Source organism: Monodelphis domestica, chromosome 8 (genome assembly GCF_027887165.1).
Source record: "Monodelphis domestica isolate mMonDom1 chromosome 8, mMonDom1.pri, whole genome shotgun sequence".
Taxonomy (NCBI): domain Eukaryota; kingdom Metazoa; phylum Chordata; class Mammalia; order Didelphimorphia; family Didelphidae; genus Monodelphis; species Monodelphis domestica.
Genome location: NC_077234.1, coordinates 11,576,743 through 11,604,657, shown reverse-complemented (window position 1 = coordinate 11,604,657; position 27,915 = coordinate 11,576,743). Strand labels below are relative to the sequence as shown.

The window sequence follows — 27,915 nt, the reverse complement described above, 5'->3', positions numbered from 1 at the left end:
AGAAGATAACACCAAGACCCATGTTGTATTGTTCTATGAGGAGAGAGACAGAAAGAGACAAGCGATAGAAACAGAGACCTCAAGAGAAATGTAGACACAGAGAGAGAAAAGGAGAAGAGAAGAGACAGAGAGAGACTGGGGAAGATAACAGAGAAAGAGGAACAGAGAGGGGTGGTGGTAGCGCTGAGAGACACAGAGCCTGAGAGAAAGAAAGACATAGAGAAGGGTGAGAGAGACACAGAAAGACCGAGACAGAGAAGGCAGAGAGAAAAGAAAAAAAAAGTGCCAGGTTTTGGGCTAAGTACTGGAGATTACAAATAAGGGCAAACAAGCTAGCTCCTACCCTTAAGCAGCTTACATTCTAAAGGAGAAAGATAAAGTAGGAAGGAGAACTGAGACAGTAGGACTCGGTGGTCTCCCAAATCCCTTCCTGCCCTAAATCTCTGACCTTATTGGAGCAGGTAAATAAAACCAGGCACCCAGAATGTGAGTCAGCTAGTCAACAGCCATTTTAGGAGTACTTACCCTGCTCCAAGGGCTCCCCTGGATGGGACCTCAAGGGGAGATCTCACAACTTTCTGAGGCAGCTCATTTCTCCTGTTTTCTCCAACATTTAGAAGTTGTTCATTATATCATGCCTTAATTTGCCTCTCTGAAATTTCTGCTCCAGTTCTTGCTCTCTTCAGTCGAGCTGGACAAATCTAATTTCCTCTTAATTTCTTGAAGATGGCATTGTAACGAGGGCTGGTCAATTAATACCTCCCTCTCTTACACCCCAAAAGGGCAGGGGAGACTGTTACATAGGATCAGGGAAATAAGGTCAAAAGTGATCTCAGAGGTTCTCTAGTCTAACCTCCTCATCTTTGAGCCTCCCCCCAACCTCCCAACCCAGCCGGGACATCAAGTGACTTGGCCAACATCACAAGAGGAGACGGAGAACCAATCCACATCTGAGAAACAGAACTAGTGATGACAAAATAAAATTCCTTAGAACTGGATCTTGGGGTAGGGCATTAGGAAAGGTAAATGGGATTTACTGTTAGCTAAAAAAATGTAATTTAAGGGGGCAGCTGGGTAGCTCAGTGGATCGAGAGCTAGCCCTAGAGACAGGAGGTCCTAGGTTCAAATCTGGCCTCAGATACTTCCCAGCTGTGTGACCCTGGGCAAGTCACTTGACCCCCATTGCCTAGCCCTTACCACTCTTCTGCCTTGGAGCCAATACACAGTATTGACTCCAAGACGGAAGGTAAGGGTTTTTAAAAAAAAATGTAATTTAAGAAAGATGACAGACGCCATTTAGAAGCTTGGTCCATCTATGAGTCTTTGACCGGGTATTCGAAGTCTAGGAGAGCACAAGTCCAATCCCAGGTCTTCCTGGTCCCTGTTACTCTGGTCTCCTCCTGTCCTGGTTGCTTGTTCTCTTCTCCCCAGTCCCTACCCCTGGCCAGATTCCACGGGCTGCTTTAGATACGGCTAGCCTTAGCCCAGACACCTTCTTAACACGCCTCATGCCACCTCTCTCTGCTTCCAAGTGAAAACACTCAGCCTCACCCCCTTTTTTGTTCTGGGAGAAAAGCAGAAGCCAGGTTTACACTGCCCTGGGAGCCCCTTTCTCTAGTCGGGCTCACCCCAATGTTGATGAAGGAAAGGCAAAGACAAAGGGGCGTGTCTCTGGGAGGGCTTGAAAAAGAAAGGTTCCTGCCCAGGGAGATGCTGAGGCTGGCATTAGATCAGCTTCAGAGGAATCTCCTTTGCATTGGGCTAAGAGGAGATTTGAACAGAAAAGAGACTCTTCCAGATTGACCTTAAAAATCAAATGATACCGAATTTAAGTGATTTTTCCTCAGTAGGAACAAGAAAACCAGGAAGGAGACATTCAGTTACATCTGACAAGTATTACTAAGCACCTCCCACCTACAAGGCATGGTATGCAGCAAGAGGAGGACCAGCCTTGGAGACCCGGGGCAAGCCCTGCCTCGACCACTTACTGGCTGTGTGGACTCACACAAATTCCTCTTTTTCTCCCTGTTCCAAGCAAGACTTGAAAACGCTCTGCGACCCAGGAGTTGCCAATTTGTAGCGTTATGGAGGGAATTACGCACAAGGATGAAATCCCAGGTCTAGACGGGGCAGGTGCCAGGAGTAAAACCAAAAATAAAAATGTGCTCTTATCCAGGAGTTTCCATTGTGTTATGCAGAGAGGTTAAACTAGTAGGACGTGATTCGAGGAAGGAGATGACACTCATAATTGGGGCAATCATGGAAGACTGCATGAAGGAAGTGTAGGGAGCTGAGCTTCTAAAATTTAGAGCTGGAAGGAAGAGCATCTAATTCATCTCCCTCTGCCTCCCACTGGAGAAATTCGGTAAGGATCTGCCTGGTCATTTTGAAATGTATGTTCTATTTCTTTCCTTGGGGAATGAGGTAGTTACCCCATTTTTGTTGTATACTAGTTTCAGTTGTGTCTGGCTCTTGATGGACCCCCCCTTTTTTTTGGATAAGATCCTAGAGTGGTTTTCCAGTTCCTTCTCCAGCTCATTTCACAGATAAGGAAATTGAGGCAAACAGGAGTGACTTTCCCAGGGTCACATAGTTTGTATCAGAACCTGGATTTGAAATTGTCTTCCTGACTATGTCAAGCACCAGGCTGGGTACAAGGGTAGTTGCAAAGTGAATAGGAGCACAGAGCCTGGCCTCAGGAGCTTATAATTTGAAAGGGAGACAATATACCAGGAAAAGTGCACCAAGGAGTGGAGTCAGAGGACCTGATTTCAAATTCTAGACACTGTCACCTCGAATGACCTTGGGTAAATTACTGGACATGTCCTAGCCTCAGTTTCCTTTCCAGCAAAATGGGAGCATTGAACCGGATGGCATCTGAGCACCCTTCCTTTGTTCACTTTTTGGACCTCGATTTTCTCTTCTGTCAAATGGCCAATGAGGAGGTTTGTTTGGCTCAACTATACCTGTATGAAGCAGTTTTGTTTTTCTTGCTTTAGCACTGGGGGTGAGGGGTGGGAAGGGAAAGAAGGAAAGGTAAGAGGGAGAGAATTTGAATTTAAAAATAAAATGGAGTTGGCCTAAATCTCTGATGTTGTGATGCCCATCTGTACCTCAGTTTCCTGCTCTGTAAATGAGGGAATTGACTCCTAAGGCTAAAGTAAGCATTTTTGTGGGATCTGGGGTGGTAGCAAAGGCTTCCTGGAGCCAAGGAATCAAATCATAAAAATCATAGGCTTTACAGCTGAAAGGAACCTGAAAATGATCTCATCCATTCCCTCCTTCTCACATAGGAGGAAGCTGGGGCTCAGAAAGGGCTGGTGACTTGCCTAAGATCTCCTAACAGGTTCCTAGGCTTAGAAAACATTCCTCCTGGGTTCTGAGCAGTCCAGCTCCCCAAGTTACTCCACCGAGAGGGAAAGGGAGGCTCAGGCTCAATGTCTTACAAATACAATGGAGCTGTCCATAAGGCCAGGAGCCGGATCTAAAACAATCCCCCAATACTGTTTGTCTTTCCTCCTAGCTTTGTTAGCCAGGAGGGAGAAGGAGCAGGGCAGGGGCTCAAAGCTGTGCCCAGGGTGCCAGGTGAAAGCTCTGTTAGGGTGAAGCTCCTCTGGGAAATGCCAGAAAATCCCACCCACGCCGGAACCGGGAGGCAGGTGGGGGAGGGGCTTGATTTCACATAAAAGGAAGGGGAAAGCCAGGGAAGGAGGGAAGTGGGGGAAGTGGGAGCCAGAGGCAGCAGCTGAGCAGTCCAAGGAGCCGGGAGAGGTGAGTGCTGAGCAAACATTCTCTGGGAGAGGGAGTCAGGCAGAGCCAGCCTTTCAAGGATGCCCAGTGGTTAGAACTCTCATTCTTAAGGTGGGGAAGAAAACTTCACCTTCTCTAAACCTGAGGACCTCCCCCATTTCTGAGACTCAGTTTCCCCCTCTGTAAAATGGTAGGGTTAGATTAGATGACCTCTGAGGCTTCCCACTATTACTGCTATTTTGCCTCTGCGAAGTTTGCCCCCTTCCCCACTCATGTCAATGAAAACACTGATTTGAGCCAAAGGAAAAGCTCCCAACTCCAACTGCCTACTTGCCGGGGCTGAGAAAAGCACTTTGGAAAGCTCAGTGCCCTACAGAAACGCCACCTGTCCTGACTCGCAGCACCCTGGCCAAGTCACAAATCCTCCGTCCTGGGCTGCTGCTTGCCTTTTCCCATCGTGCCTCATTTCCTAGTTATCATGGCACAGCTAGGGCTGGGGAGGGCTCATCAGAGCTAACCAGGCTCCAGGCATCTCCCCTCTTTCCAGCTGCCAGCTGGGCAGACCCATTCATAACAAAACACTGGCAAGCCCACCCTATTTGTAAACCCTTAGTGTTACACCATCAAGCGCTCCCTACCAGTTTGGAGGCAGAATTGAACTCAGAGCCTCCTAACACCAGGGACAGCTCTCCATCCCCCGAGCCAGCCAGCTGTGCCACTTCTAATCCGTCAGGAGTTTGTGAGCTGCTTTTCTGCCCCAAGTGCAAGGCAATAGGGCAAGGAAAGGGCTGGGAAGCTCAGTAGTTGTGGTCTGGACTAAAGGAACTTCATTGTGCATCTGACTCGGGGCTCCCAACCAAGGACTTTCTAAACCTTTGATTGGGCATCAGAATGGGAGGAGAAGACACAGGCTTTAGCTGGTGCCAGGACACCTCCCCATGCCCACATCTCTCCCCTCTAAACAACCAGCAACCACCTCCTTAGACAGCAAGCTATACTAAATAGTATATATATATATATATATATATATATATATATATATATATATATATATATATATATACAAAATATACTAAATAAAAAGGTGGACTAAAAGGCAGCGAGCCTTGAGTTTGAATCCTACCTCAGTCCCTGGGCAAGTCACTTCCCCTCTTCTGCCTCAGTTTCCTCTTCATTAAAAAAAGAATAGTACTTACCTCCCAGCTTTATGGCCAGGCTCATAGGAGATCGTAGATGCAAAGGGCTTGGGAAGTCCTAAAGAGCCCTCTCAATGTTCCCCGAGGGCAGAAAACAATTTCTAGAGTGACTTTAAGTTTATTCCCCGGCCAGCTGACTTGAGTGGACAGAGGGACCATGGGGCGCTCCTCTAAGGTCTTGACAGCATTTTCTCCCCTTCTGTTCCTCATCTCTCTAAGGACCATCTGGAATGGAGGCGGGTTCCCAGGTCACGGTGATCAGGAGCAGCCGGGTGGTGATGGACGATGCCATCATCCCAGCAGAGATCATCATCGACCGGGGCCAAATTGCTGAGATTCTGCCCATTGGCAGCACGGTTCTGAGCCAGGGGGAGAAGGCAAGTACGAGGGCAGCCTGGCCTTCATGCCGAGCGAGGCAGGCACTGACAAGTCTGCACAGCACAAACGTGTGCAAGCATGTGTGCAAGGGGTGCCTCCTGGGCTTTGTCCGGAAAACTGGCAAAGAGAACTATTCCGACTGGGAATAAGGGCAGCCACTTTCAAGGGGAGAGCCTCATGGGCGAGCCAGAACTGTCTGCTCAGATCTGCAGAACTGAAGGGTCAGCCACTTTCCCCTCTGCTTTCCCAGCACAACTGCCCGGGAGGCCTCCTCTTCCCTTCCAGACCCCTCAGGCTTGCCCACCTGCTCTCTTGCCCCCATGGGCAGCCCCTCATGCACCTTGCATGCCACGTGGCACTCCTCCTTTGCCCTAACCCATCACGTGGGCCCAAGGAAACATTTGAGGAGTGAGACCTGCCCCCCCCTTTCCTGGTAATGGGTTTAGAGGTCTGGGACATTGGACAGCTGAGAGTTTCATGTACTTCTGTCCATTAGCTACCACCCGAGAATGGACTTATTGCTTGGCCCCACAGGCGAGACCTGAGAACCAGTGGTACAAGCTGCAGAGACACATGCAGGTTCAGGGTCAGGGAGAATCTTCCTCCCAACCCTGGAGGAGAATAGGTTGCCCTGGGAGGCACTGGGCTGTCCCTAACTGGAGTTCTGGAAAAGTGAACGAGGGGACAGCTAGGTAATTCAGTGGATGGAGAGCCAGGCCCAGAGATGGGAGGTCCTGGGTTCAAATCTGACCTCAGACACTTCCCAGCTGTGTGATCCTAGGCAAGTCACTTAACCCCCATTGCCTAGCCCTGACCACTCTTCTGCCTTAGAACCAGTACACAGTATTGATTCTAAGATGGAAGGTAAGGGGTTAAAAAAAGAATCAGGAAGGAGCCCCAGGCTGGGTGTCTTGTAGAAGGATTGCTCACCCCCAATGTCTGGTACAGTGCAGGCACCCACAGCCCTTTTTTGATTGGTTGATGGATGGATGGATACCTTCCAGCTCAGAGATTCTGGGATTCTAACCATGCACAGGCAAGCTGGGAGAGAGTGGCTCTACTATTTTGGCTGTCTTCATAAGCCTTAATTGGACATTGTGGCAAAATATAAAAATGCTGCCCCCTCCAGCTACCCTTTGTAAAGAGCCAGCTTTGTATGTATTTGTTTGCACGTAGTCTCCCCCATTAGACTGCAAGCTCTTTGAGGGTAGGGTGCATTTGGTGTCTCTGTTTGCATCTCTAGTGCTTACGCAGTGCCCAGAACATAGAAGGTGTTTAATAAATGCTTATTGACTCCCACTCAAAGTGAGCATTGCTTTGACATAGATCAAAAGATCTGTAAGGAAAGCATCCACCCCGAGGATAAGAGCAGCACCCACCAAGCAACTTCTCTGGAAGATGCACCCTTAACCACAAAGCTGTGTACTTGAGCGACTGCTCTTGCTATTGATGGGCAGAGTTCAGAGAGAGGACTTGAGGACACGCTCGGGCTGGTGCCAAAGCATCGTAAGTCCAGCTCATGGGTTGGACTGAGCCAAATCAGAGTTTTATCTCATGCCAGGCTATCAGTCTGCCCTAGTTAAGGATCATATTTGGTTATACTTTATCAGTATCTGCTGTTGACTGGCTCCCTATCCAAAGCAAGCCACACACAATGGGGCAGATCCACCCTGCTCCCATTTCTGTCTTAACTGCCAAGAAAGATGCTCTTTGGACTACAGACGACCTAGCAAAACATAACAAAACAGCTAATAGAGAGCTGGCAGACAAGATAAATAGAGAGTAGGAAAGCATCCAGCTGTCCTTGATGGCTTCAGGTCACCTGGTCCAACTGAACTCTGACCTCAGGTCCTGAAAAACCTAATTACTGAGCTGGGTGGTAACACAGGTTTAGAGAGGGGAGACAGTCTCACAATTTTGGGGCAAGGAAAGAAAATGGAGTCTACAAACTATTGGTCCACAGACTTGATGTTGCCTTTGGGTGAAATTCTAGAAGGCGTTATTAAAAGGGTGGTGGGTGAACATCCAGAAAAGGAAATAGTAATCACAAGGAGTGAGCCAGGCTTCATCAAGACCAGATCATGCCAAATGACTTTTATTTGCTCTTTGGACACAGATACCAATTGGGGAGATCAAGGGGATGCTATGAAGTTTGCCCATATTTTAGCCAAGCTTTGGGCAAAGTCTGTTCTCATGGAAAAGGAAAGGATAGGTGAAACAAGTGGATATGGGACTAAGTGAATGCCTCTTGGAAGGTTTCCATGTCTTGATGCCCCCTGTGCTCAGCCTTATTATCAATGACTTGTCTAAAGTCACAGTTGAGAGAATGCTTTTTTAGCTATGTAGATGGCACAAAGTGGGAAGAGCAGCTCACACATTGGATGATAGAGTCAGGATCCAAAAAGATCTTGAGAGGCTAGAGCAGTGACGCTGAACCTCTTAGAGGAGCAGGTGATGTGAGAAATGTCCTCTGGCCTTTCTGGTCTGTGGAGAGGGGGGAGGGAGCAGACTGGCCCCACATCCCTTTGACTTTCTAGTAATTCTGGCAAACTCTGAGCTGGGGCAAAAGTGCACATGCCCACAGAGAAGGCTCCCAGCTAGCATGTGTGCCATAGGTCTACCACCATGGGGGCTAGAACAATGAGCTGAAATGAATAAGATGAAACCAATCAATCAGCAATTATGCCCTAAATGCCTAAATTGTACCCGGAAATGGGCAAAAGACCTAAATGTAACGACACACTCAGGTTCCAAAAACAAAACTCACAAGTGCATGAAGAGGACATTGGTATGCTCCTACTAGCTCTCCAGAAATGATGATCAGGAAAACGTAGGGAAAGGATGGGAAGGAAGGTGTCAGGGTTCCAACCTGTGCCGTAGGAAAATTGACCAGGGTTCTTCCTAGTAGGCTAGGGAGCAGAATAAATCAGGCTAGACTCTAGGGAAAGTTAGCTAGATTCATTTAGGGTAGGGAAGGGGAAGTTTAGAGAAGCCAGGAAAAGCTAGATCTCCAGACGTGAGGCAGGGATCAAAGCTCTCCACCTAGGTTAGGGAAAAAGGCACCAAAACCCAGCTTCTCTCCTCTTTTATTCTCCCTCTGACACCTCCCACAAAGGAAGTGGGAGGAGTCAAAGGAAGTTGCAGTAGAGGGTCCAGGGAGATGGAGTCTCCCAGGGCTTAGGTCCACTTCAAAACACACATTTAGAAAAAGAGGTTCAGAAGACCACCGGCTGAATAGGAGTCCACAAAGTTTTGTGGCATCCAAAAAGAAAACCAGTGTAACAATGGGCTGCACCATTGGGAGAGGCTTTAAGTAAAAGTTTAACCACTGGCTCCTCTCTCACTTTTCAGTCAAATCTGTATTATTAACATTTTCTACACGACTTTCTTAGTCTAGGGGATGAACAAACCATAAATTAAGTCTTGGTTTGTAGTTTTGCTGATGTCAAAGTTGTCAATGATCATACTGAAAATTTAACGATTGGCTCTTAGAGCTGATGTGAGCTGGCCCTGGCGTACCCTAGGGAATAAGGAAGTGATCAAAGTCCCACTGCCCTCTGCGCAGGTCAGATCATATGGAGAGTACTAGCTTTTGTCCAAGGTACCACTGGGTCAGAAAGATTAGAGCCCTTTATAACATTATAGCCCTTTGGGGTTCACAAAAACATTTTCTCTTGTGAGCCTTTCAACAATAGCGGCGACTGCCCTCCTTTAGTAGGGTCATATAGCCAGAAAGTGTTCTCGACAAAATTTGAACTTGGGTCTTCCTAACTCTTAAGTTCAACGCTTGGAGGGAAGAGTGTCTGGGACAGGGAGTTGAGATTCCCTTTGTCCTCTGCCTTGATCAGACCTTGTCTAGACTAGAGCCAGAAGGGATCGGGAAGGCCATTTCTTATCCTACAAATGAGAAATTTGGACCCCAAAGAGGCAGCAGGACTTATCCAGGGACTTAATGTATGGATTTGAATTCTGAGCTCTTGGCCCAGAGCCCTTTCCACTAGAGCCACTACCCTCAGCCCATGGGAGCTTCAGGTCTTCATTTGTAAAGAAAATGTACCTTAGATGTGACCGTGAGCAGGAAGATGCTTTTATAAAAATGCTTCTAGCATGCTCTCTTACATCAAAGAAGCATATAAAGTACTTGGGAAGTGTTAAAGTACTGGAGAGTGCCCATTTTTTTTAGTATTATTGCCCTTATTCTTGTAGCACAACCTATTTAACCAAACCTGAAGGCAAGAAATTGGCCTGGATTCCACTGGATTCCACACTCCAAAACAAGAACCAACCCTCAACTGGCCACAGGCCACCAATCACATCTAGGCATCATTCTCTGATGGACAGGTGGCTGGGGCGGGAAGGGGGGGGAAGACATTGGAGGAAAGGGCATGAATGGCACAGCAACACCAAACGCTGAGAAGGGCAGAGACAAGCAATGGTTAAATTAATATAGCATTAAAAAGGAGCTGTCCATGACTGAGACTCAGGGTTTCATGGAGGATCCTCTTTGTTGTTGTTGTTCTTTGTATAAGGAAATAGCAAAGATTGCTTAAATTCATAATGAATTGTTTAGGAAAAGGAATAAAGGCAAAAGAATATTCAATTTGGAGTCGGTTGAGTTGGGTTGGACTTGTGAGGCTTCAGTTTCCATCTTTGTGATCTTGGTTGAATGTGTTGGTAAAACGAAAGGGTTGGACTAGATGACCCCAACTTACCGGGCAGCTCGAAATCTAGGATCCCGGGAATTAGTTTAGTTTTTATTGCATTGCCAGGCCTCATCGTGTGTATCTGTGTGTGTGTGTGTGCGTGTGTGCATGTGTGTGTGCGTGTGTGCATGCCTAGTCCTGGGGTTCTGCTCTATTAGTTAGGGGTGAGTAGTCACCAAATGATATAAACCAGAAGGTTAGAGTGCCAAAACTTCTAAAAGCGAGGCTCATTTTGGGTAAGTTCTAGGATTTCCTTTCTTCTTCCACCGGTGCCCACCAAGGACAGTTCCCAGGAGCCAGGATTCATTTGGCCACTGCTCTTCAGTGGGGCTCCGGCTCTGCCCAGAAGACAATTTCTTTTTGTTCTGTATTTGGGCAGATTAGGACCAGCCACAGCCTGGTTTGTTCCTGGAAATATAGCCCAGGGTTGAACATCCTGGAGCTTTACTATCTGTGCAAGAGTTGGTGCGCGCGCGCACACACACATACAAAGGCTCTTCCAAAGTTCATTCATGGAGAGGAGCCCACTTTCTTGAGGCCCTTTAAGGAGACCATCACATAGATGCCATGCCAGTTCACCCAGCCTCCACTGACCCAGATTCCCAGGATGGTGCTTCTTGCTCAGACTCCCAGGTAGCCTTTAGATCTTGGAGGGACTCCAAGCTTTGGTCGGGAGACTGTCCCTCACTCCGCTTTCTTTTCTCTCTTTTCCAAATCTCTCCAGGTGCTCGATGTTGGCCACTTGGTGGTCATGCCTGGCATCGTAGACTCTCACGTACACATCAACGAGCCAGGACGCACAGCCTGGGAGGGATTCCACTCGGCCACCAGGGCGGCAGCAGCTGGAGGCATCACCACCCTGGTGGACATGCCACTGTACAGTATACTGGGCAGGGGAGAGGATGCTGGGAAAGGGGGATGGATGAAAGGAGGGAGGGCTGGGGTTCGAGTCTCCTGGCTAAAACACGACCCTAAAGAGTCCCACAAATGGTTCATGGGAAGATAAGTCTACCTACTTGCATTGCATTTACCAGCATTGAATAGTTTTATGCAACTTCAAAAGTCCTTTCCATATAGGGACCTTGGACATCATCTGGCCTAGACTTCACTTGGCAGATAAGGAATCGGAAATAATCACGGCAATAATAACTAGCATTTGGTCGCACTTTTATAGCTGTTACCTCATTCCATTTCCCAGAGAAAATTTAAGTGACTTGTCAAAGGAGTGAGTAGCAGAGCCACTTGCTCAGGTTCCACATCTTGAACACTTTCCATTGCTCCACACTGTCTCTTAGAAAACTAAGGACAGCATGGGGGGGGGGGCAAAAAATGTGGCACAGAATCCAGAGGACTCTCTAGCCTAGAAGGTGAGACCACGAGGAAATCATTTTACCTTCCTGGGCTTGAGTTGCTTCATCTATTGAGAGGATGAGTGTCAGACCAGAAGGCTTCCAAGGCCCCTTCCAGATTTACATCAATGGTTCTAAGTCACTTCAACACTCTAAGCCTCAGTTTCCCCATCTGTGAAATAGAGATAAATGATACTCAGAGGAGCTACCTTTGGGGCTTTTGAGGTAAACTTTAGACTGTCAAAGTCAACAGGGATTGATTAAGCAGCTACTCTGTGCCAGGTACTGAGCTCCACTTTATTGTTGTTCATGGAAATCTATAAAAGGTCACATCGATGGCATATTATTTTAGCTGGATGAGATGAGGTCATGGCTGATGGTCACAGTGTCTTCACCATCCAGACAACTGAGGTGATCACAGAGCCCAGGCTTTGGGGGTGGAGGGGGCTGGAACTCTAATGGTGGTACAATGAGAAAAAGGAAAAACACTGACTAGGATCAGAAGAATTCAATTCGAATCTCACTTCTGACATTTATTACTTGTGTTGTTGTTGAGTCATGTCAGACTCTTCATGACCCCATCTGGGATTTTCTTGGCAAATATGCTAGAATAGTTTTTCATTCCCTTTCCAGCTCATTGTGCAGATGAGGAAACTGAGGCAAACAGGGGTAAGGGACTTGTCCAGGGTAACACAGTTAAGATACTGGAATCATTTTTTATTTTATTCTACAGATGAGGAAACTGAGGTTTTTTAAGGTGAAATGACTTGACCTAAGTGATTAAGGCTGTGTTCCAGATTCCAGGCTCAGAGCTCCATCCACTCTGCCACGTAGCTTCCCCTTTTCATCTTTGGGTGTAAATTATTTCACTTCCAAGGCCCCTGGTTTCCTCCAGAATAAACTGGAGAGAATGGACTAGCTGGCCTCCAGAGGCCCTCTTTGTAGTATTCCAGGGGCAAGATACCCCCCTGGCCAGGGGCTCTCCGTTAAAAAGAATGCCCCAGACCCCTGCCTCAAGTCAGGCCGGAGCTCTGCCAGAATCCAGTGCCAGGAGGGAGAAACCGAGAATGCTGACTGCCTCGGCTTCTGAGCAGCAGCTGAGCTTAGCATCTACTTAGCAAGAATAATTAGGTGAAGGAGGGGCTCTGGCGCTGGTTTCAGGGTGTATTTCATGCCCAGGCACAGAAGTGCGAACGGGATCCTTTCCTCCTTCAAAATGATTGGCGGTCCTGCTCATCCAGTCTCATCTCTGGGGCTTGTGGGGTGCTGGGTGCAAATCCCGCAGAGGGGCTCTGTGGCAGCCGCCTCCAGATAGACCCTCGTGGAGAGCAATGCTAATGTGTCCATCGCGCCGCTCCCCACGGTGGACACCCCAGAATTTAATTCACAAACAGACAAGAAGCTGTTTCTGGTGCGCCCACCCCCTCGTGTCCTGAGGGCTCCCCACCTTTAACTGCTCCTAGCCTTGCTTGAAGGGAGGTCCTTGCGCATAAAGCCCCGTTTCCAGGCCGCCTTTATTCAGCATCTGAGCTTTCCTTCCTGCCCCCCCCCCCAAGTCTCAGCATGGGGCAGGGGCTTCCCTGGCAGAGGCCGGCTCACGCTTCACTGATTTCCGTAGACTTTCACCTCCGCCCTGTGAAGAAGGCCGGCGGTTAGCTTCATGGTGCCCATTTTACAGAGGAGGAGCCTGAGTCTGGGAGGTGGGCAGGGATTTGCCCAGATCACGAGGCAGGACTCGAACTGCAGTCTCCCAGGCTCCTCTGGCTGCCTCGGTCTCTCCTACAACATTTCCAAGAAGCAGCCATCGCTCTTTTGGTACTAAAGCCCCCTCCCCCCCCCCCCCCCCCCCATCGTGGAAGACTTGAATAGCTTCCCTGTGGGGATGCGGAGGTCATCTAGGCCGACTCCCCCTGGACCAGGCATCCCCAGCCCCAGCAGCCCTGCTCGAAGCCCTCCAGGGCTGGAGACCTCAGACCTCCCCAAGCCCGCTCGCTCCCCTTTCCGGCACCTGGAGAGCTCTCTGCCATCCCGCCCAGCGCTCCCTCCTTCGCACCGGCTCTCCCGCGGAGGCCAAACCCGCGGAGATCTGCCCTCTTCTCCGTGACGGCCTTCCGAACCTCCCAGCCTCCTCCTCGTCTCCACAGGCAGACGGATCCTGCAGTCTAATTCCATTTTCCCCACCGCGACCGTTCGGCGTCCCTAGGGGGAGGGGGCTTCCCTCCCAAGCGGGGCTCTCTGGGAACTATTTGCCTTGGGGAGGGTGGGGGGGGGCGGACACAAGGAGGATCCCCCCGAGCGCTGAGCTGAATTGAGCCTCCTAAAGACGACCCCAGCCACGCCCCTTTCAAATTAGAGGCCGCCGAGCTCTGCGGACCTCCGGCCACGCTCCGGCCAAGGTGGTCCCCCGGGCTAACTGCAGCTCCTTCCCACGGGCTATTTGGTCCGGCCGTACCACACCCATCCCAGAAAGGGACTCTTCCCGGGGCTGTCTGGAATGACACGTGAGCCAACACCGCCCTCTCCTGGTGGATTCCGGTTTTCCGCCGCTCAGGAGTCCTCGCGGAGGAACACAGGGCGAGTTCAGAGACCAGCGAGGCCATTCGCTGACTTTACAGAGGAGGGAACCGAGACCGGGAGGCGGACGTGACCAAGTTCAGCCCGTTAATGACCCTAAGTTCTCCCAGGGAGTCTGATTCCAGCGTCCACTCTCATTGCGTGGCGCCATGTTGTCCTACCCAAGGGAACATTTGCTTTGTTATTAGCTAAACTTTTCAAATATCATTTTATAGAAATAATAACATTATTTTTATATTGTATATAAATAATATAATATACATTATCTTATATATAATATATAACATAATCGATATAAATAATAACATTATTTTAAATACTTTATAGAATTTTATGTAATATAATATATATTCTGTTATACATAAAATATATAACAAAATGTATATGAATAATAACATTTTATTAGCTAAACTTCACACCAGTGAGTCCTTGGAGGACCAGAGGACCCAGGCTGGCCCTGTCCAGCAGTGGGGACATTCTGTGACCTTTACTTGCTGCTCACCCGCCCTCTCTTCTCTTCCACTCCCAAAGCATTCTACAGAGCTGTTCGAGCCTCCAGAGGGCACCAAGAGCCACCCATGTGTTCCCCACACTGACGATTGGCTCCCAGGCCTTGGGGGGTTTGGGGGGATCTTCCTTAGCGCTGCCCAGGAGGAAGCACAAGTGACTCCTCTCTTCTGCCTCTCTAGGAACTGCCAGCCTCCAACCACCACCTTGGCCAATCTCTACACCAAGCTCCAGGCAGCCAGAAGCCAATGCCACGTGGATGTGGCCTTCTGGGGAGGCCTGATCCCCGGAAACACGGTGAGTGACGCCCCCTCTTTACTCTCCCAGAAGCTCCAGAAGCAATCCTGGAATGTAGAATGTACTTTCCGTGCCCAGAGCTGCTAAGAACAAAGTCTGGGGGGGGGGGGGCTGTGACTCGGGTTCTCCTGCTTTCGCCTACCCCCCCCCCCCCCCCGCATGCCATCTGCACTTGGTCTCCCGGAAGGAGAGGTCTTGAGGCTTTCCTGTTCTGTCTCTTTTAGGCTGAACTCAAACCCATGATGAAGGCTGGCGTGCCCGGATTTAAGTGTTTCCTGATCGACAGCGGAGTGGAGGAATTCCCCAGTGTTGGCGCCCAGGATGTGCACTCAGCCATGAGGGAGCTGCAGGGGACAGACTGCGTCCTTCTGGTCAGTGTCGCCCGTGGAGAGCATGCTGAGAGCTCCCTCCTCAGGCGGGCGCCTCCATCCAGGAGTCTTCCTGACTCCAGGCCCAGTGTTCTTTCCACTGCTCTGCCTGCTGCCCTAATCTTCCTTTTCTCTGGGCAATTCTCTGAGGCTGTAGCTTCAGAGAAAATGCCCATCTGAATGGGTTGAAGTCTCCCTCTCAGAGAATCCCCAGCGTCCACGGAGACCCGGGTCAAGTTCCTCTCCCAGCTCGTGCAGGAAACAAATCCTCTGGGGTCTGCACGCTCCCTGGCGATCATTCGTTAGACAGTGGAAGCAACTGGAGAGAGCAAGGGCACGGAGGCACCTGGGCCTTTGCCTGGCCAAGTCTTTGTGTCTCTGTTCACTAGCCAAAGGCCACGCCGTGTCCTTAGTCCTTTTTCTGGTCTCTGTGGTTGGACAGACAACCTCAGGCTCATCCCAGGCCTTCTGGGAGTCTCCCAGGACAAGGGGAAGCATCTTCCAGAATGCCAGGCAGCCCCGATGCTTGTTCTTAGCCCACTCGAAGGTGAGGCTGAGGCCCAAATGGATTTTCACAACTTTCCTTTTAAAAAGGAACAAGGGGGACAAATTTGTATTCAGTTCACACGCTAGGATGGACAAGCTACCACGGGAGATCTAGAGTGGTCTCATCTCACTGTGGCTTGACTGAGAATCCCCAGGATGCATCGCCACCAAGTGGGGTCATCCGGACTTTCCTTGGAGACCTCTGGGATGAGGAGCTCCTGGGGCAACAGCTCTCATCGTTAGCAAAGTCTTCCTGCCATCGAGCCCAATATGGCCTCTTGGCAACATCCACCCCCTGGTCATGGTTCTGCCATCTGGGAGAAGGAGAATAAACCCAATCAGGCCTCCAGTCATAGCCCTTCAGATGCCGATACATGACCACTGGGTCCCCTTGGAGGACCTTCAGCCTCCTATGGAATGAACTCAAGGCCTTGCTGATCAACCTTCCTTGGGCACTCTTCTCTTTGTAAAGGCCTTTCTTCATGGTGGCCCCATAATTGGACACAATTTCTCCACTTACGATTTGGCTGGGGTAGAAGAAATTGGGACTGTGACCATCCTCTTTCTCTGGAGAGAGAGAGAGAGAGAGAGAGAGAGAGAGACAGAGAGACAGAGAGAGAGACAGAGAGAGAGACAGAGAGAGAGAGAGAGACAGAGAGAGAGACAGAGAGAGAGAGACAGAGAGACAGAGACAGAGACAGACACAGAGACAGACACAGAGACACAGAGACACAGACACACAGAGAGGGGGAGACAGAGAAGGGGAGACAGAGACTGAGAGAGAGAGAGAGAGAAAGAGATAGAGAGACACAGAAAGACAGAGAGACAAGAGACAGAAAAAGGAGACAGACAGAGAGACACACAGACAGATAGAAGCAGAGAGAGAGAGAGTCAGAGACAGAGAGAAAAGGAGAGAAAGACAGATAGAGAGAGGGAGAGACAGAGGGAAAGAGAGACAGAGAGAAAAGGAGAGAGAGACAGAGAGACACACAGACTGACAGAAGCAAAGAGACAGAGAGACTGACAGAGACAGAAAGAGAGGAGAAACAGACAGAGACAGAGAGAAAAAGAGAGAGAAAGATAGACAGAGAGGAGAGAGACAGAGAGAAAAGGAGACAGAGACACAGACAGAGGCAGAGGGACAGAGAGAAAGAGACAGAGACAGACAGAGAGAAAAGGAAAGAAAGACAGATAGATAGACAGACCTTTCTGTCTGAGGAGAGACAGAGACCGAGAGAAAAGGAAAGATAGACAGATAGAGAGAGAGAGACAGAGAGAGAGAAAAGGAGAGAAAGACAGAGAGACACACAGAGGAGAGAGAGAAGATCCGCTTTTTCCTATGTATTGTGTGCCCATGTCCCATTGCTGACTCACCCTGAATTTGGGGTTGACCAATGCTCCAGGTTCTTTTTTCACCAGAATGCTAACTGGCCACCCTTTTTTTTTTTTTGCTTTAGGAAGCTGAGCTCTGAACCCAAGTTCAAGACTTACCACATTTGTTTCTTATGAGACTCAGTTCATCATTCTCACCTGTTGAGATCTTTTGGGTTGTGATTCTTCCCTCCCCCCCCCCCCCCCCCCCGGGACGGAGTTGCATTATTATCTCCCTTTTCACATGAGAAAATTGAGTTAAACAGAGGCTAAGTTTGTTGCTGGAGGCCACACAGTAAGTGTCTGAGGCTGGATTTGAACTCAGGTCTTCCTGGCACTTTAACCACTGTACCCCTTCACTGTCTCTAAATCTGGAAAAGAATCTTGGAGGGAAGGTGCCAGAGCATGGTGACAAGATCACCGGGTAGGTGTTAAAAGACCTGCCTTAGGATTCTTATGCCCTTGAGCGAGTCTCTTGTCTGTTGTCTCCTCAGCTACAGAATGATGGATTTCCATTAGATGAAGTGTGAGGTCTAGGTGGTCCGGTGGATAGAGTGCCGCGCCAGAAGTTCAAATCCATCCTCAGACACTTCCTGGCTGTGTGACTCCCAGACAAGTCACGTCATTGTTTGCCTCAGTTTCCTCATCTGATAAATGAGCCAGAGAAGGAACTGGCAAACGGCTCCCGTATGTCTGCCAAGAAAACCCCAAACGGGGTGGCTGAGAATCAGACAGGACTGCCGGCCTCTTTCTGCCCTAACGTTCAAGGACCCCCGACAAAGACAAATGCCGAGTGCGCACAGGGACACCAGAGCCCGCTTTGATCTCTCTTCTCGCCTGGCTTCTTTTCTGCAGTTCCACGCCGAGGAGGACGTGGATGCGGAGAAGTCCGGAGGAGGAGGAGGAGGAGGAGGAGGAGGTAGGCTACGCTGAACCTTTGGTTCTAACCTCTTGTATTGTACGCCGTCAGCAGCCTGACTCTGAGTCTTCCTATTCGAGCCCATTTTGCCGTCCTCATTTCCTTGATGGACGTCGGAGGCCCCGTTTTATTTGGTGCCCGTGACTCTGAATCCAGCCCCCTCCCCCCCACGCCACCCTGCCTCCCCGTGCCAAGAAACGTTTCTGGCGGCCCTCGAGTTCTGTGGACGGAGGGGCCGTGAAGGTGCCACACAAATGGCCCATCCTTTGTCCATCTATGGGCTCCCAAAGCATCCCTGAGACTCAGGACCCCGGGGTGCTCGGTCTGGGTGACGTGACCGTCCGTCCCTCCCTCCTCTGCGTGCAGAACCTTCCCAGTACAGCACGTTCCTGGCATCCCACCCAGACGTCATGGAGGTCGAGGCCATCCGGACGGTCAGCGAGCTCTGCCTCCAGTACAAGTAAGCCAGGGAAGGGGCTTGAGGGCAGAGCGCAGCCAGGGGAGAGGAGAGCAGAGCAGGGGCGCACTCAAGGCTTATAGTCCGCCTGGCGAGATCCCAGGGGAGGGGGGGTTGTGGCCCCCTGATGGCCTCATGAGTCTCAAATGCCCCCTTGGCTGGGATCCGTCTCCCATCTTTGGCCGTCCGGCCTCTCTCTCCTCCCCTTTATCTGGTCGCCTCTCCGGCTTCCTTTTCTTTTTAATCTTTTGGGTGGTTTTATTTTTCCTTGATAAACAAGACAAAAATCCAAGCGGCCTTCATTTAGAATATTACCTAAAGCGTTGAAGAAGGAGGCCCGGCCTGGCCCGACCCGGCCTGGCTTCTCTTCCATCACCCTAAACCTGTCCCGGAGAGATCTGTCGATGAGCGCCTTCACCCGCCTGGCAGGCTGTGAGACCCCGGGATGGAGCAGGGAGGCTGTGCAGGAGACGCGTGCCTGCCCAGCCCAGACCGGAGGAGGACTGGCCGGAGGAGGCCGAGCTGTTCGGTCCAGGGGGGGGGGGGGGGACAATTATCCGGAATAGCGGAAGGGCTTGTCTGCCTTGGCTGGACTAGCACAGTCAGACGGGCCGGGTTCAAGGAAAAGCTTCTCCCGGTCCGTCTCCCAGAGCAGAGCGGGCTGCCCTCGGCAATGCTCTAGGAGACACTCTGTTTAGACACGGCTCTCCCCAGCCCGTCCTCCTGGCCTGGCCAAGCTTGTGAACAAGGCAGCCGGGCTTCATTCTGAGGTCCCGGGTCCGAGGGAGGCCTTGAAGTCTGACAGCAGCTGTCATTGTGGCTGTGCCGGGAGGCCAGAAGACAGAGGTCTCCTTTGCCTCCGTGAGCTCCTGGAGGGGGGCTTGTCGGTCTGAGCCGAGAGAGCGAATCGGGCTTGACCCCTCCTCAGGGAGCTGCTCCCAGCCCGGGGATGCAGGACGACAATCCGCTGCGGAGTCCGTTAAGGCATAAGTGATCCACGGCCGATCCCCTCCCGGTGGAGCCATTGTGGGCCAGTTGGCAATGAGCACTGCCAGGCTAAGGAGAGAGGAAGCTCTTGGCTTCCTTTTCTTTTCCTCTCCCCAGCCAAGAAGGGACGGAAGAAAGAAATGACCAGCTGGGGAAGGAGCCTCCATTCGATGACTCCGACCCTACCTTGGGTAGCACCAGAAAGGCTCAGAGACGGGAACTGAAGGGTTATTAGAAATAGGGCGAGTCCACCCGTTCTGCTCTCTAGATAAGGATGCTGCAGCCCAGAGATGTCGGGTGCTCTGCTAAAGCCCCCCTACCCCCCGGCACCGCCAATGGCAGGAAGTCCATCCCTGGACCCTTGAGGGCAGCCGCAGTCCTGCTGCTTGGACCCCTCCCGGATTCCACTTGCTATGGCCGATCAGGCAGTCGATGGACCACTATTTAGTAAACGGCTGCTCGGTGCCTCCCTCTGGCATTATCTCCAGTCGGGGCTTGAGTGCTTGGCACGGTGCCACCTCGTAGCTGCTCTGCCCCAGGCACTGGAGACCCAAACACAAGGGTGAAAGCAGCCCCCACGCCAGGGGAGAAGGATGGAGGCAGCTTCCCGCCAGGTCCTCTGCTGGCAAGCCCAGCTCTTGCTCCTTCTTTCCTGGCATTGGGGGGGGGGGGGGGAAGGACAGACGGCCTCTCCCACCCTCTCTTCCCTTCACTGACAGGGTGAGATGCCACATTGTCCACCTCTCCACGGCACAAGCCCTGCCCATCATCAGGGAGGCCAGGCAGAAGGGGGCGCCCCTCACCGTGGAGACCACCCACCACTACCTCTCCTTGGCTGCCCAGCACGTGCCCCCCGGAGGCACCCAGTACAAGTGCTGCCCTCCGATCCGGAGCAAGTGTAACCAGGTGACTGGCAGGCGGCTGTGGGGATGAGGTGACTGTTGTGAAGGGAGCTCCTCATCTCCCGTCCCCTTAATGTTGGAGGTTCACAAGCCTGTCTCTGGGGTCATGATGCCCTCAGGCCTCCCTGGTTCTCCGTTTCTCTCCTAAGAACACGCTGCCATCTCTGAGTGCCTTTTCTTCCTTCTTTTCCCAACTTTTTTTCCCAACTTTCCCAACTTTTCCCAACTCCCAACTTTTCCCAAGTCTTAGAATCAGTACTGTGCATTAGTCCCAAGGTAGAAGTGCAATAAGGGCAAGGCAATGGGGCTAAGTGACCTACCCAGGGTCACACAGCGGGGAAGTGTCTGAGGTCACATTTGAACCCAGGACCTCCTGTCTCCAGACCTGACTCTCCATCCACTGAGCCTACTAGCCACCCCCTATTAATGCCTGTTCTAATACTGAATATTTTCTCCTCTCATATGAGTGCTGCTTCCCCACGCTTGCTCAAGCCTCCATCCTGGGAGCGAATAGATTCTCTATTAATGAGGTAACATGGAAAATGCTTTGTGAAGCTCCGAACGCTGTAGAAACAAATGCTAGAAATGAGCCCGCCTTTTCTGTGAACGGCCGAACCCTGGTACAGTTGGGCGACGGGCTGCCCTCCTTCTCCAGGCTCCTGGGGTCTGGCTCAGCGGTCAGCATTGCCCTGTTTGGGGCCATTATCCCAGGAAGGGAGACCAGACAGTGTGGCCACCCAGCCGGCCGGCCGCCTGTCCCTTACTGCCCAAGAGCGCCCCCTGCAGGGCTTCAATCCCGCCTCGTCCTTCCTTACAGGACCAGCTGTGGAGGGCCCTCCAGGAGGGGGACATCGACCTGGTCATCTCAGACCACTCGCCCTGCACCGCGGACCTGAAGCACTTGGAAAGTGGCGACTTCCTCCAGGCTTGGGGAGGCATCTCCTCTCTGCAGTTAGGTAAGAAGGCCTCAGGAGGCGTCTCTCCTGGCAGGAAGCCAAGGAACCTGCCTGGCCTGACTCAGGGCCAGGAAGATCCAAGTGTGAATTCTGCCTCCCTCGCCTCCGGGCTCTCGGCAAGGCACTTGGCCTCTCCAGACCCAGATTCCGCCTCGATAAAAGGAAGGAATAACAAGCGCATTGACCATCCTTGGGGCCCGTTGCCTCTCCCAGAGGATCCGGAGGATGCGTTTACCCAGCTATTATTAATTACGTTCATCATTATTATTCTGGTGCTTCCCGGAGTGGTGAAGCCCCTTCCAAAGCACACTGCGCACAATAGGTGCATAAAAGTGCCTCATCCATCCATCCATCCATCCATTCATTCATTCCAGCTTTGAACTTCTCTGGCTAAAGGCAGTTCCAAATCCTCTCCCTTTCTCCCTCCGTATTCCCATAATGCTTTGCTCCCTGCTGCCTGTCACCAAAGGAACGTTGCTTCCCGGCAGGTCAAAGCCTCCGGGTGGGTCCAATGGGCTGCTGGTAGATGCCGGCCCTTCTGGGGATCCCCCGGCCCTGGGAGGGATGTTGAAATGCCGGCCGCATAGCCTGTCCTTGGAGGAGCTCGGCGGAGGCGCCGCAGCGTGGAGCAGGGGGACCCTAGACACAGGCTTCTCCCCCTCTGGAAGGGGAGGGAACCCTCGGCTGGTCCTCAGAGGTGGGTGCCAGGCTCGGCCAGCCTCAGCCCTCTCAGCCTCTCGTTCCATCTCAGAACCAATGCTGTGTCTTGGTTCCAGAACAGAAGAGAGTCGAGTGACTTGTCCAGGGTCACCCAGCTCGGCAGTGAGCATCCGAGGCCAGATTGGCACCCAGGACTTTCTGTCTCCACGCCGACTCTCAATCTCCTGCGTCACCCGGCTGCCCCCTCAGGCGCCTTCTTTAGGCTTCTTTGTTCTCTCCCACATAAAAGGAGGCGTTTGAACTCTATGATGGAGTCCCAGACGGAAGGTTTTGTCCCGTCCTAGAGAGCCAGGATGGGAGGTGAGGAGGGTGAATTAGGAGGGCTTGAGGCCGGGGCCCAGTGAGGAGGCCGATACAATGTCTGGGGGATGAGGGCCTGAACTAGGGGAGGCCAGGCTGACCACTGAGTGGGGAGAAGCAGGCAAAGGCGCAGAGGCACGATGAGACCTGGGGGTGACTTTGTGCCTCTGTTTGCCCACCTGTGAAATGGGGCAATGCAGAATGGGGGAGCCCTGCATTCGGCTGCCTTTTACACAGAGACCCGTGTGCCTAGGATGGAGGGGGTTAACCAACCTCACCCAGCTTCGGGCTTCTGGGCAGCTGCTTTCTGCTATGCCTTCCCCATGACAGCGGCAGCCCGAGCGCCCTGCTCCAGATGCCAAGGGGAACACTGGCACATGCCAGGCAGCCTCTGCCAGTGACCCAGATTCAGCTCCAGATTCCCATTTGGTGGATCGGACTTCTGGGCTCACCTTTGCAAGGCTGAATGTCACCCTGGGTGACGCTGGCACCAGCAGAAATCCGTGAAAAACCTCAGCAGTAAACAGTGACAGGAAAGGCCTCAGTTCTGCTTCTGAAAGCAAAGATCCTGAACCATTTGGGGCTCCCTGAGCTCCCCCCAACAGGGGGCCCATCCTGACCTCCCACAATCCCGAGCTGCCCTCAAAGCAGCCCCTCCTGAGAAAGCCAGTGATTAGCCCCTCCCCCTTGATTGCCTTCTGTCATTTGGCGCCCACTTGTTTGCATAATACACCCCCCAGTGATTAGCCCCTCCCCCTTGATTGCCTTCTGTCATTTGGCGCCCACTTGTTTGCACGCGGCATCCCCTGACAACTTCCCAAAGCAATGGAAGCTCGCTGAGGGTTGCCATCACGGTGTACAGCGAAGCACGCGGTAGCGAGCTCTCCTGAGGGGTCGGCTTCACTGGGTCCGCCCGAGGAGGGCCAGGAAAGCTTTCGCCGGGCCAAGCACGTTGGTCCGCGTTGTGTGCAGGGACCCGGCCGGGCAGACCCTCACGCCTGGGGCCCCTCCCGTCTGTGCGCAGTTCTCCCTCTCTTCTGGACCTCCGCACGGCGCAGAGGGTTTTCCCTTCATGACGTGGTCCGATTTATGTGCAAGAACCCGGCCAAACTGAGCGGCCTCGCGGCGCAGAAGGGAGCCTTGTGTCCGGGGCAAGACGCTGACCTGGTGATCTGGGACCCAGAGAAGGAGTTTGAGGTAAGGAAGGCGCCGCACAGGCGGGGAAGAAGGGCTGCGGGAGCTCAGAGGACAAAGAACCCCGGCGGGCCAAGCGGAATAGGGGAAAGGCTGAAGGTTGGAGGCCGCTTGGGGAAGTCAAGTTTCCGTTGGGCCGGAGGAAACTTGAAGAGAAAGCTGCTGCCCTTCAGGAACTATGGGAGCAAGGTGCAGTCAGGCCGGGCACTGGCTAGGGGACACGTGGCCATTAAACCCCCAGAACACTACTGGTAGAAGTAGGGAAGTCAGAAGGAGGAAGAAGTGTTGGGGGCAAAGAACGGGGAGCTCAGACTTCTAAACTGTCGTCTTCCATTTTAAGATCAGTCCTGTGTGTTTGGTTCCAAGTCAAAGGAGTGGTGAGGGGGATTAAGAGCTAGGCAAGGGGGATCAAGTGACTTGACCAGGGTCACATAGCTAAAAAGTGTCTGAGGTCAGATTTGAACCCAGGACCCCCATCTCTAGACTGGTTCTCTGTTCACTGAACCACCCAGCTGGTGCTATTCGTTCAGTTCTTTTGTAAACCCTCATCTTCCATCTTAGAATCAATAACGTGTATGGGTTCCAAGGCAGAAGAGTGGTAAGGGATAGGCAATGGGGGGTGAAGCGACTTGCCCAGGGTCACGCAGCTAAGAAGTGTCCAAGGCCAGATTTGAACCCAGGACCTCCTGTCTCAGGGCCTGGCTCTCCATCCACTGAGCCACCCGGCTCATAACCCCTAAGTTCAGTTTTGATCAAATTGAATAGGGAGTGTTGGTGGGACCTCCAGGTAGGAGCTGTATAGGGGCTGATAGAAGGGTAGATCTAGGGCAGAAGAGAAAGCTCTGGGTACTCACATCTGACCAGACCCTCCTTCCTTTGCCTCTGGCGGGCCGAGCTCCTGACAATAATATTCAAAGCCTCCCTCCCTGAACCCCACTTCTCTACCAGGTATAGATGGAAAAAGTAGCCGATTCTCGCCCAGATAACGGTTCCTTTCATTTCAGGTCAAAGAAAGCATGATTCAGCACAAAAACAAGGTATGGGCGTCTGCCGTCCCCTTCAGACCACACGTCTCCTTAGGGCAGGCTGGAAGGGGTCCCTCTCCCCCCCTCCCTCCACATGGAGCACTGGGTGAGGTAGGCTCTAAGGGCTGCCTCTGCTGGGAAAGGAGGGAGAGATTGTCTTCCAATTACCACAGACTCATGGGAAGGGACACAGAAGGGCCTCTCACCGTCTTGCACAGTCATGCTTGAAATGTTGGATCATAGAATCTGAGAGTTGGGAGGGAATTCTGAGACCATCTAATCCAGCCTGTACCTGAGCAAGAGCCCTCTGTATTCACAATTCACACACACACACACACACACACACACACACACACACACACACACACACACACACACATACACATACACTGGCTGTACATGCCTTTGCTTGAAGGTCTCCAGGGAGGGGGACTTGCCTGCCTCCCAGAGCATCCTGTTCCACTCTGAGGAAGTTCAAATCATTAGGATGTTGTTTTCTTCCTTCTAGCCAACATCAGTTTCTTGGCAAACCACCTTCTATTCCTACTCTACTGTCTAGGGCTAAATAGAACTAGTCTAATCCCTCTTTCACATGACTGACCTCCACCACCATCTCCAAGTCTCTTTACCAAGCTAAATATTTTCCCATTTCCCCATTTCCCCAACCAATTCCCCTGTGACCTGGCTTCCAGGCCTCCCACCATCCTGATCACCTTCCTTTGTAGAATCACCTTCACAAAGTGACACCCAGGAGTCATCCCTCCCACCCAGGTGGGTCTCCCCAGGGAGAGGGCATCTCCCAGGCCTGGATGGATACTCTGACTCACCTCTGGAGTCTCAGGCAGCTCTCTATTTCTTTTGCCCCTTGGAATTCTGGCCTATGGACTCTACCCAGCTTTGCTCTGAACCATCTATCCCATCTCATCCGCTTCCATATTTATGAAGTGATCTTTTTAAATGTACTTCCTTAGAGAGTTCCTATAAGGACAGTGAGTGACAGACATGAGTGTCAGTCAACAAACATTTATTAAGAGCTCGGTATGGGCCAGTTACTGTTCTAAGTGCTTTGTGTAGAAAGCAAAAGCAAATTGTCTTCAGCCCTTATGGAGTCTGCCTTCTAAGGATGATACTTTGAAAAGTACATTTCATCAATGGGGGAATGAGAATTGGGAACCCTGGAGAGGAGAAGAGAGGAGAGGAGAGGAGAGGAGAGGAGAGGAGAGGAGAGGAGAGGAGAGGAGAGGAGAGGAGAGGAGAGGAGAGGAGAGGAGAGGAGAGGAAAGAGCCGGGCATCTCTCCCTCTATCCTGTCCAAGGTTCTCTTCAGTGGAGGCTGAGTGATTCAAAGCAGGGATACAGCCTTGCTCTGGATTAGGCAACAGTCCCTGTTCTGCCAGCAGTTGGTAATGGCCTTGGGCAAGTCATTCCCCTTTGTGGTCCTCAGGAGGTCTGGCTCTAAAAGCAGGAGCTCAGCTTCATCAATCCCGAGTATTCTCCAGGAATCGCTGACCTCTGGGGTCCCTTGATTCTTGGTCTCCCTTTAAGGACTCACCACCCCGACCTGACAGAAAATCCAGGGATTAGGACTGTCTCTAAGAGCATCCCTTTGAAATGAGGGCTGGCTGGAAAACCTACAGGCAGAGAATGATTTGTCTTCTTGTTTCAATCACAGCTGACGCCCTATCTAGGCTTTCGCCTTCATGGAGAGGTTTTTGCTACTGTTGTCCATGGCAACCTGGTTTATCTGAATGGGGAATTTTCACCAGTACCACAAGGGAATCTGCTTCTGGTGAAATGATCTACCCAGGGAAAAGCTCATCTTCCTCTTCTAGCTGTTTTCAAGCTTCAGCTCAGGTGGCACCTCCTACAGGAAGTCCCCCACCCCAAATGTTACTTTGTATTTACTTTGTATATATTTTTTACTTAATTATCTATGTACACCTTAGTCCTCATTCCCCAGAAGAATGGCAAACACAATTACATTTTTGTCTTTGTATCATTTGATTGTGATACAATTGGCAATAAATGCTTATTGCATTGTATTGGAGTGGATTAATGGAAGAAAAAAGCAGGGGGCCAAGACTCAACTTCTCAACAATACTGGACACAAGGAGCAGCTTAGGTGGCTCAATGGATAAAACACTGGACCTGGGGTCAGGAGGGCCTGAGTTCAAATCTGGCCTCAGATTCTTCCTAGCTACATGACCTGGGCAAGTCACTTAAACTCACTTGCCTAGCCCTTGCCCTTCTGGCTTAGAGTTGTTACTAAGTCAGAGAGGAAGGGTCTTAAAAACCCAACAGTACTCAGCAGAACTTGACAGAAGAAGGGAACAGTGGAAATGCTTTTCAAGACAGAGGAAAGATGAAGCAGCCAGTTTGATAGATAAATTCAAAAACTTCTCAGAATGTAATTTAAGATCTAGGGGCCACCAGATGTGTTATTGGGTCTAGAGCAGTGATGGTGAACTTTTTAGAGACCGAGTGCCCAAACTGCAACCCTCACACCACCTGTGAGCCCCCTGTGGAGAAGAGAGAAATTATATGTCATGCAGCCAGACAAGAAGCTGGAGATTGATCAGCTGTCCATCAAAGGAAGATTCCATTTGGATTGTGACCGGGAAACGGTGGAAGGCAAGAGCCAGCTGCTGACTGATTTCTGGGCTTCTTGGCTGATGGTGGTAACTTTGAAGGAAGAAGCTGGGTTTATCTCTGGGCCTTGGGATAATCAAGCTGGAGGTGGTCTGGCTGATTTGAAGGCAGAAGAAGAAGGACAAGAGTCCATATCTCTCTCTGACTTCCTCTGTTTCATGGTAGTGACTGAATTGCCATTTCTCTCAATATCCTCCAACCTAAGACTCACTGTAGATAATAGGGAAACCTCCAACCCTCTTACCTCCATCCTCCACCTTTCCTGTTTTCCCCAATAAATACTTACTTGAGATAAAGAAGAGAAGAGTATTTCCTCTGAAATATCATAGCTTCTAAAAGGGTGATGGGGGAATGGTGGAGTCGGGCCAAGGCCACCAGAACTCATGGGGAAAGGAAAGTCACTTTGCAGGCAGAGCATATTGGTTCAAATTGCTCCTCTGAAGCTTCCTTCCCAGGTGACCTTAGGCAAGCTACCCAGGTTCCCTCGGCCTCAGTTTCCTCAACTGTAAAAGAAAGAGGAAGAACTAGCTATCTTCTTCATTCCCTTTTGGTTGTGAATAAACTGTACTACTATTTCCCACCTAGATTGGCAGCTCTTTGAAGCCAGGTACCCGGACCGTTGCCTTTTCCTCAGTTTCCATTTTTAAAAATAAATACCCCAATAGACTACCAGGGGCTGGTATATTCGACCTGGTCGCCAAGAAACAGCCCCGTGTTTGGGAATAAAATGCTCAATAAAAACAAAACATCCCCAAGTTCTCCTTGAGT

General features: G+C 51.2%; 1 protein-coding gene across 6 annotated transcripts; it reads left to right on the top strand.

Moving 5' to 3' along the window:
- The first annotated feature begins 3,702 nt into the window (after positions 1-3,702).
- On the top strand, positions 3,703-27,451 carry LOC100021695 (allantoinase, mitochondrial-like). 6 transcript variants are annotated; one of them, XM_007502395.2, is made up of 12 exons: positions 3,703-3,771; positions 5,166-5,323; positions 10,752-10,903; positions 14,640-14,754; positions 14,979-15,125; positions 17,895-17,958; positions 18,325-18,418; positions 20,122-20,308; positions 21,122-21,260; positions 23,305-23,477; positions 24,479-24,511; positions 26,171-27,451. In XM_007502395.2, the coding sequence occupies exons 2-12, from the start codon at positions 5,177-5,179 to the stop codon at positions 26,294-26,296; spliced, it is 1,377 nt and encodes a 458-aa protein (XP_007502457.2). In that variant the 5' UTR covers positions 3,703-3,771; positions 5,166-5,176; the 3' UTR covers positions 26,297-27,451. The 6 variants fall into 6 exon arrangements, 4 of the variants coding, with proteins under 4 accessions (XP_007502457.2, XP_056664168.1, XP_056664170.1 ...); XM_056808190.1 differs by having other exon boundaries at positions 24,479-24,610; XR_472123.2 differs by lacking the exons at positions 24,479-24,511; positions 26,171-27,451 and adding an exon at positions 22,210-22,280 and having other exon boundaries at positions 23,305-23,442.
- Positions 27,452-27,915: the final 464 nt, after the last annotated feature.

Bases quoted from the DNA above. Each gene is read 5' to 3' on its own strand.
- LOC100021695 (XM_056808190.1), top strand. From the start codon at position 5,177: ATGGAGGCGGGTTCCCAGGTCACGGTGATCAGGAGCAGCCGGGTGGTG. The intron at 18,419-20,121 runs GTAAGCCAGGGA...CTTCACTGACAG, and splicing joins GAGCTCTGCCTCCAGTACAA to GGTGAGATGCCACATTGTCC. The intron at 23,478-24,478 runs GTAAGGAAGGCG...CTTTCATTTCAG, and splicing joins ACCCAGAGAAGGAGTTTGAG to GTCAAAGAAAGCATGATTCA.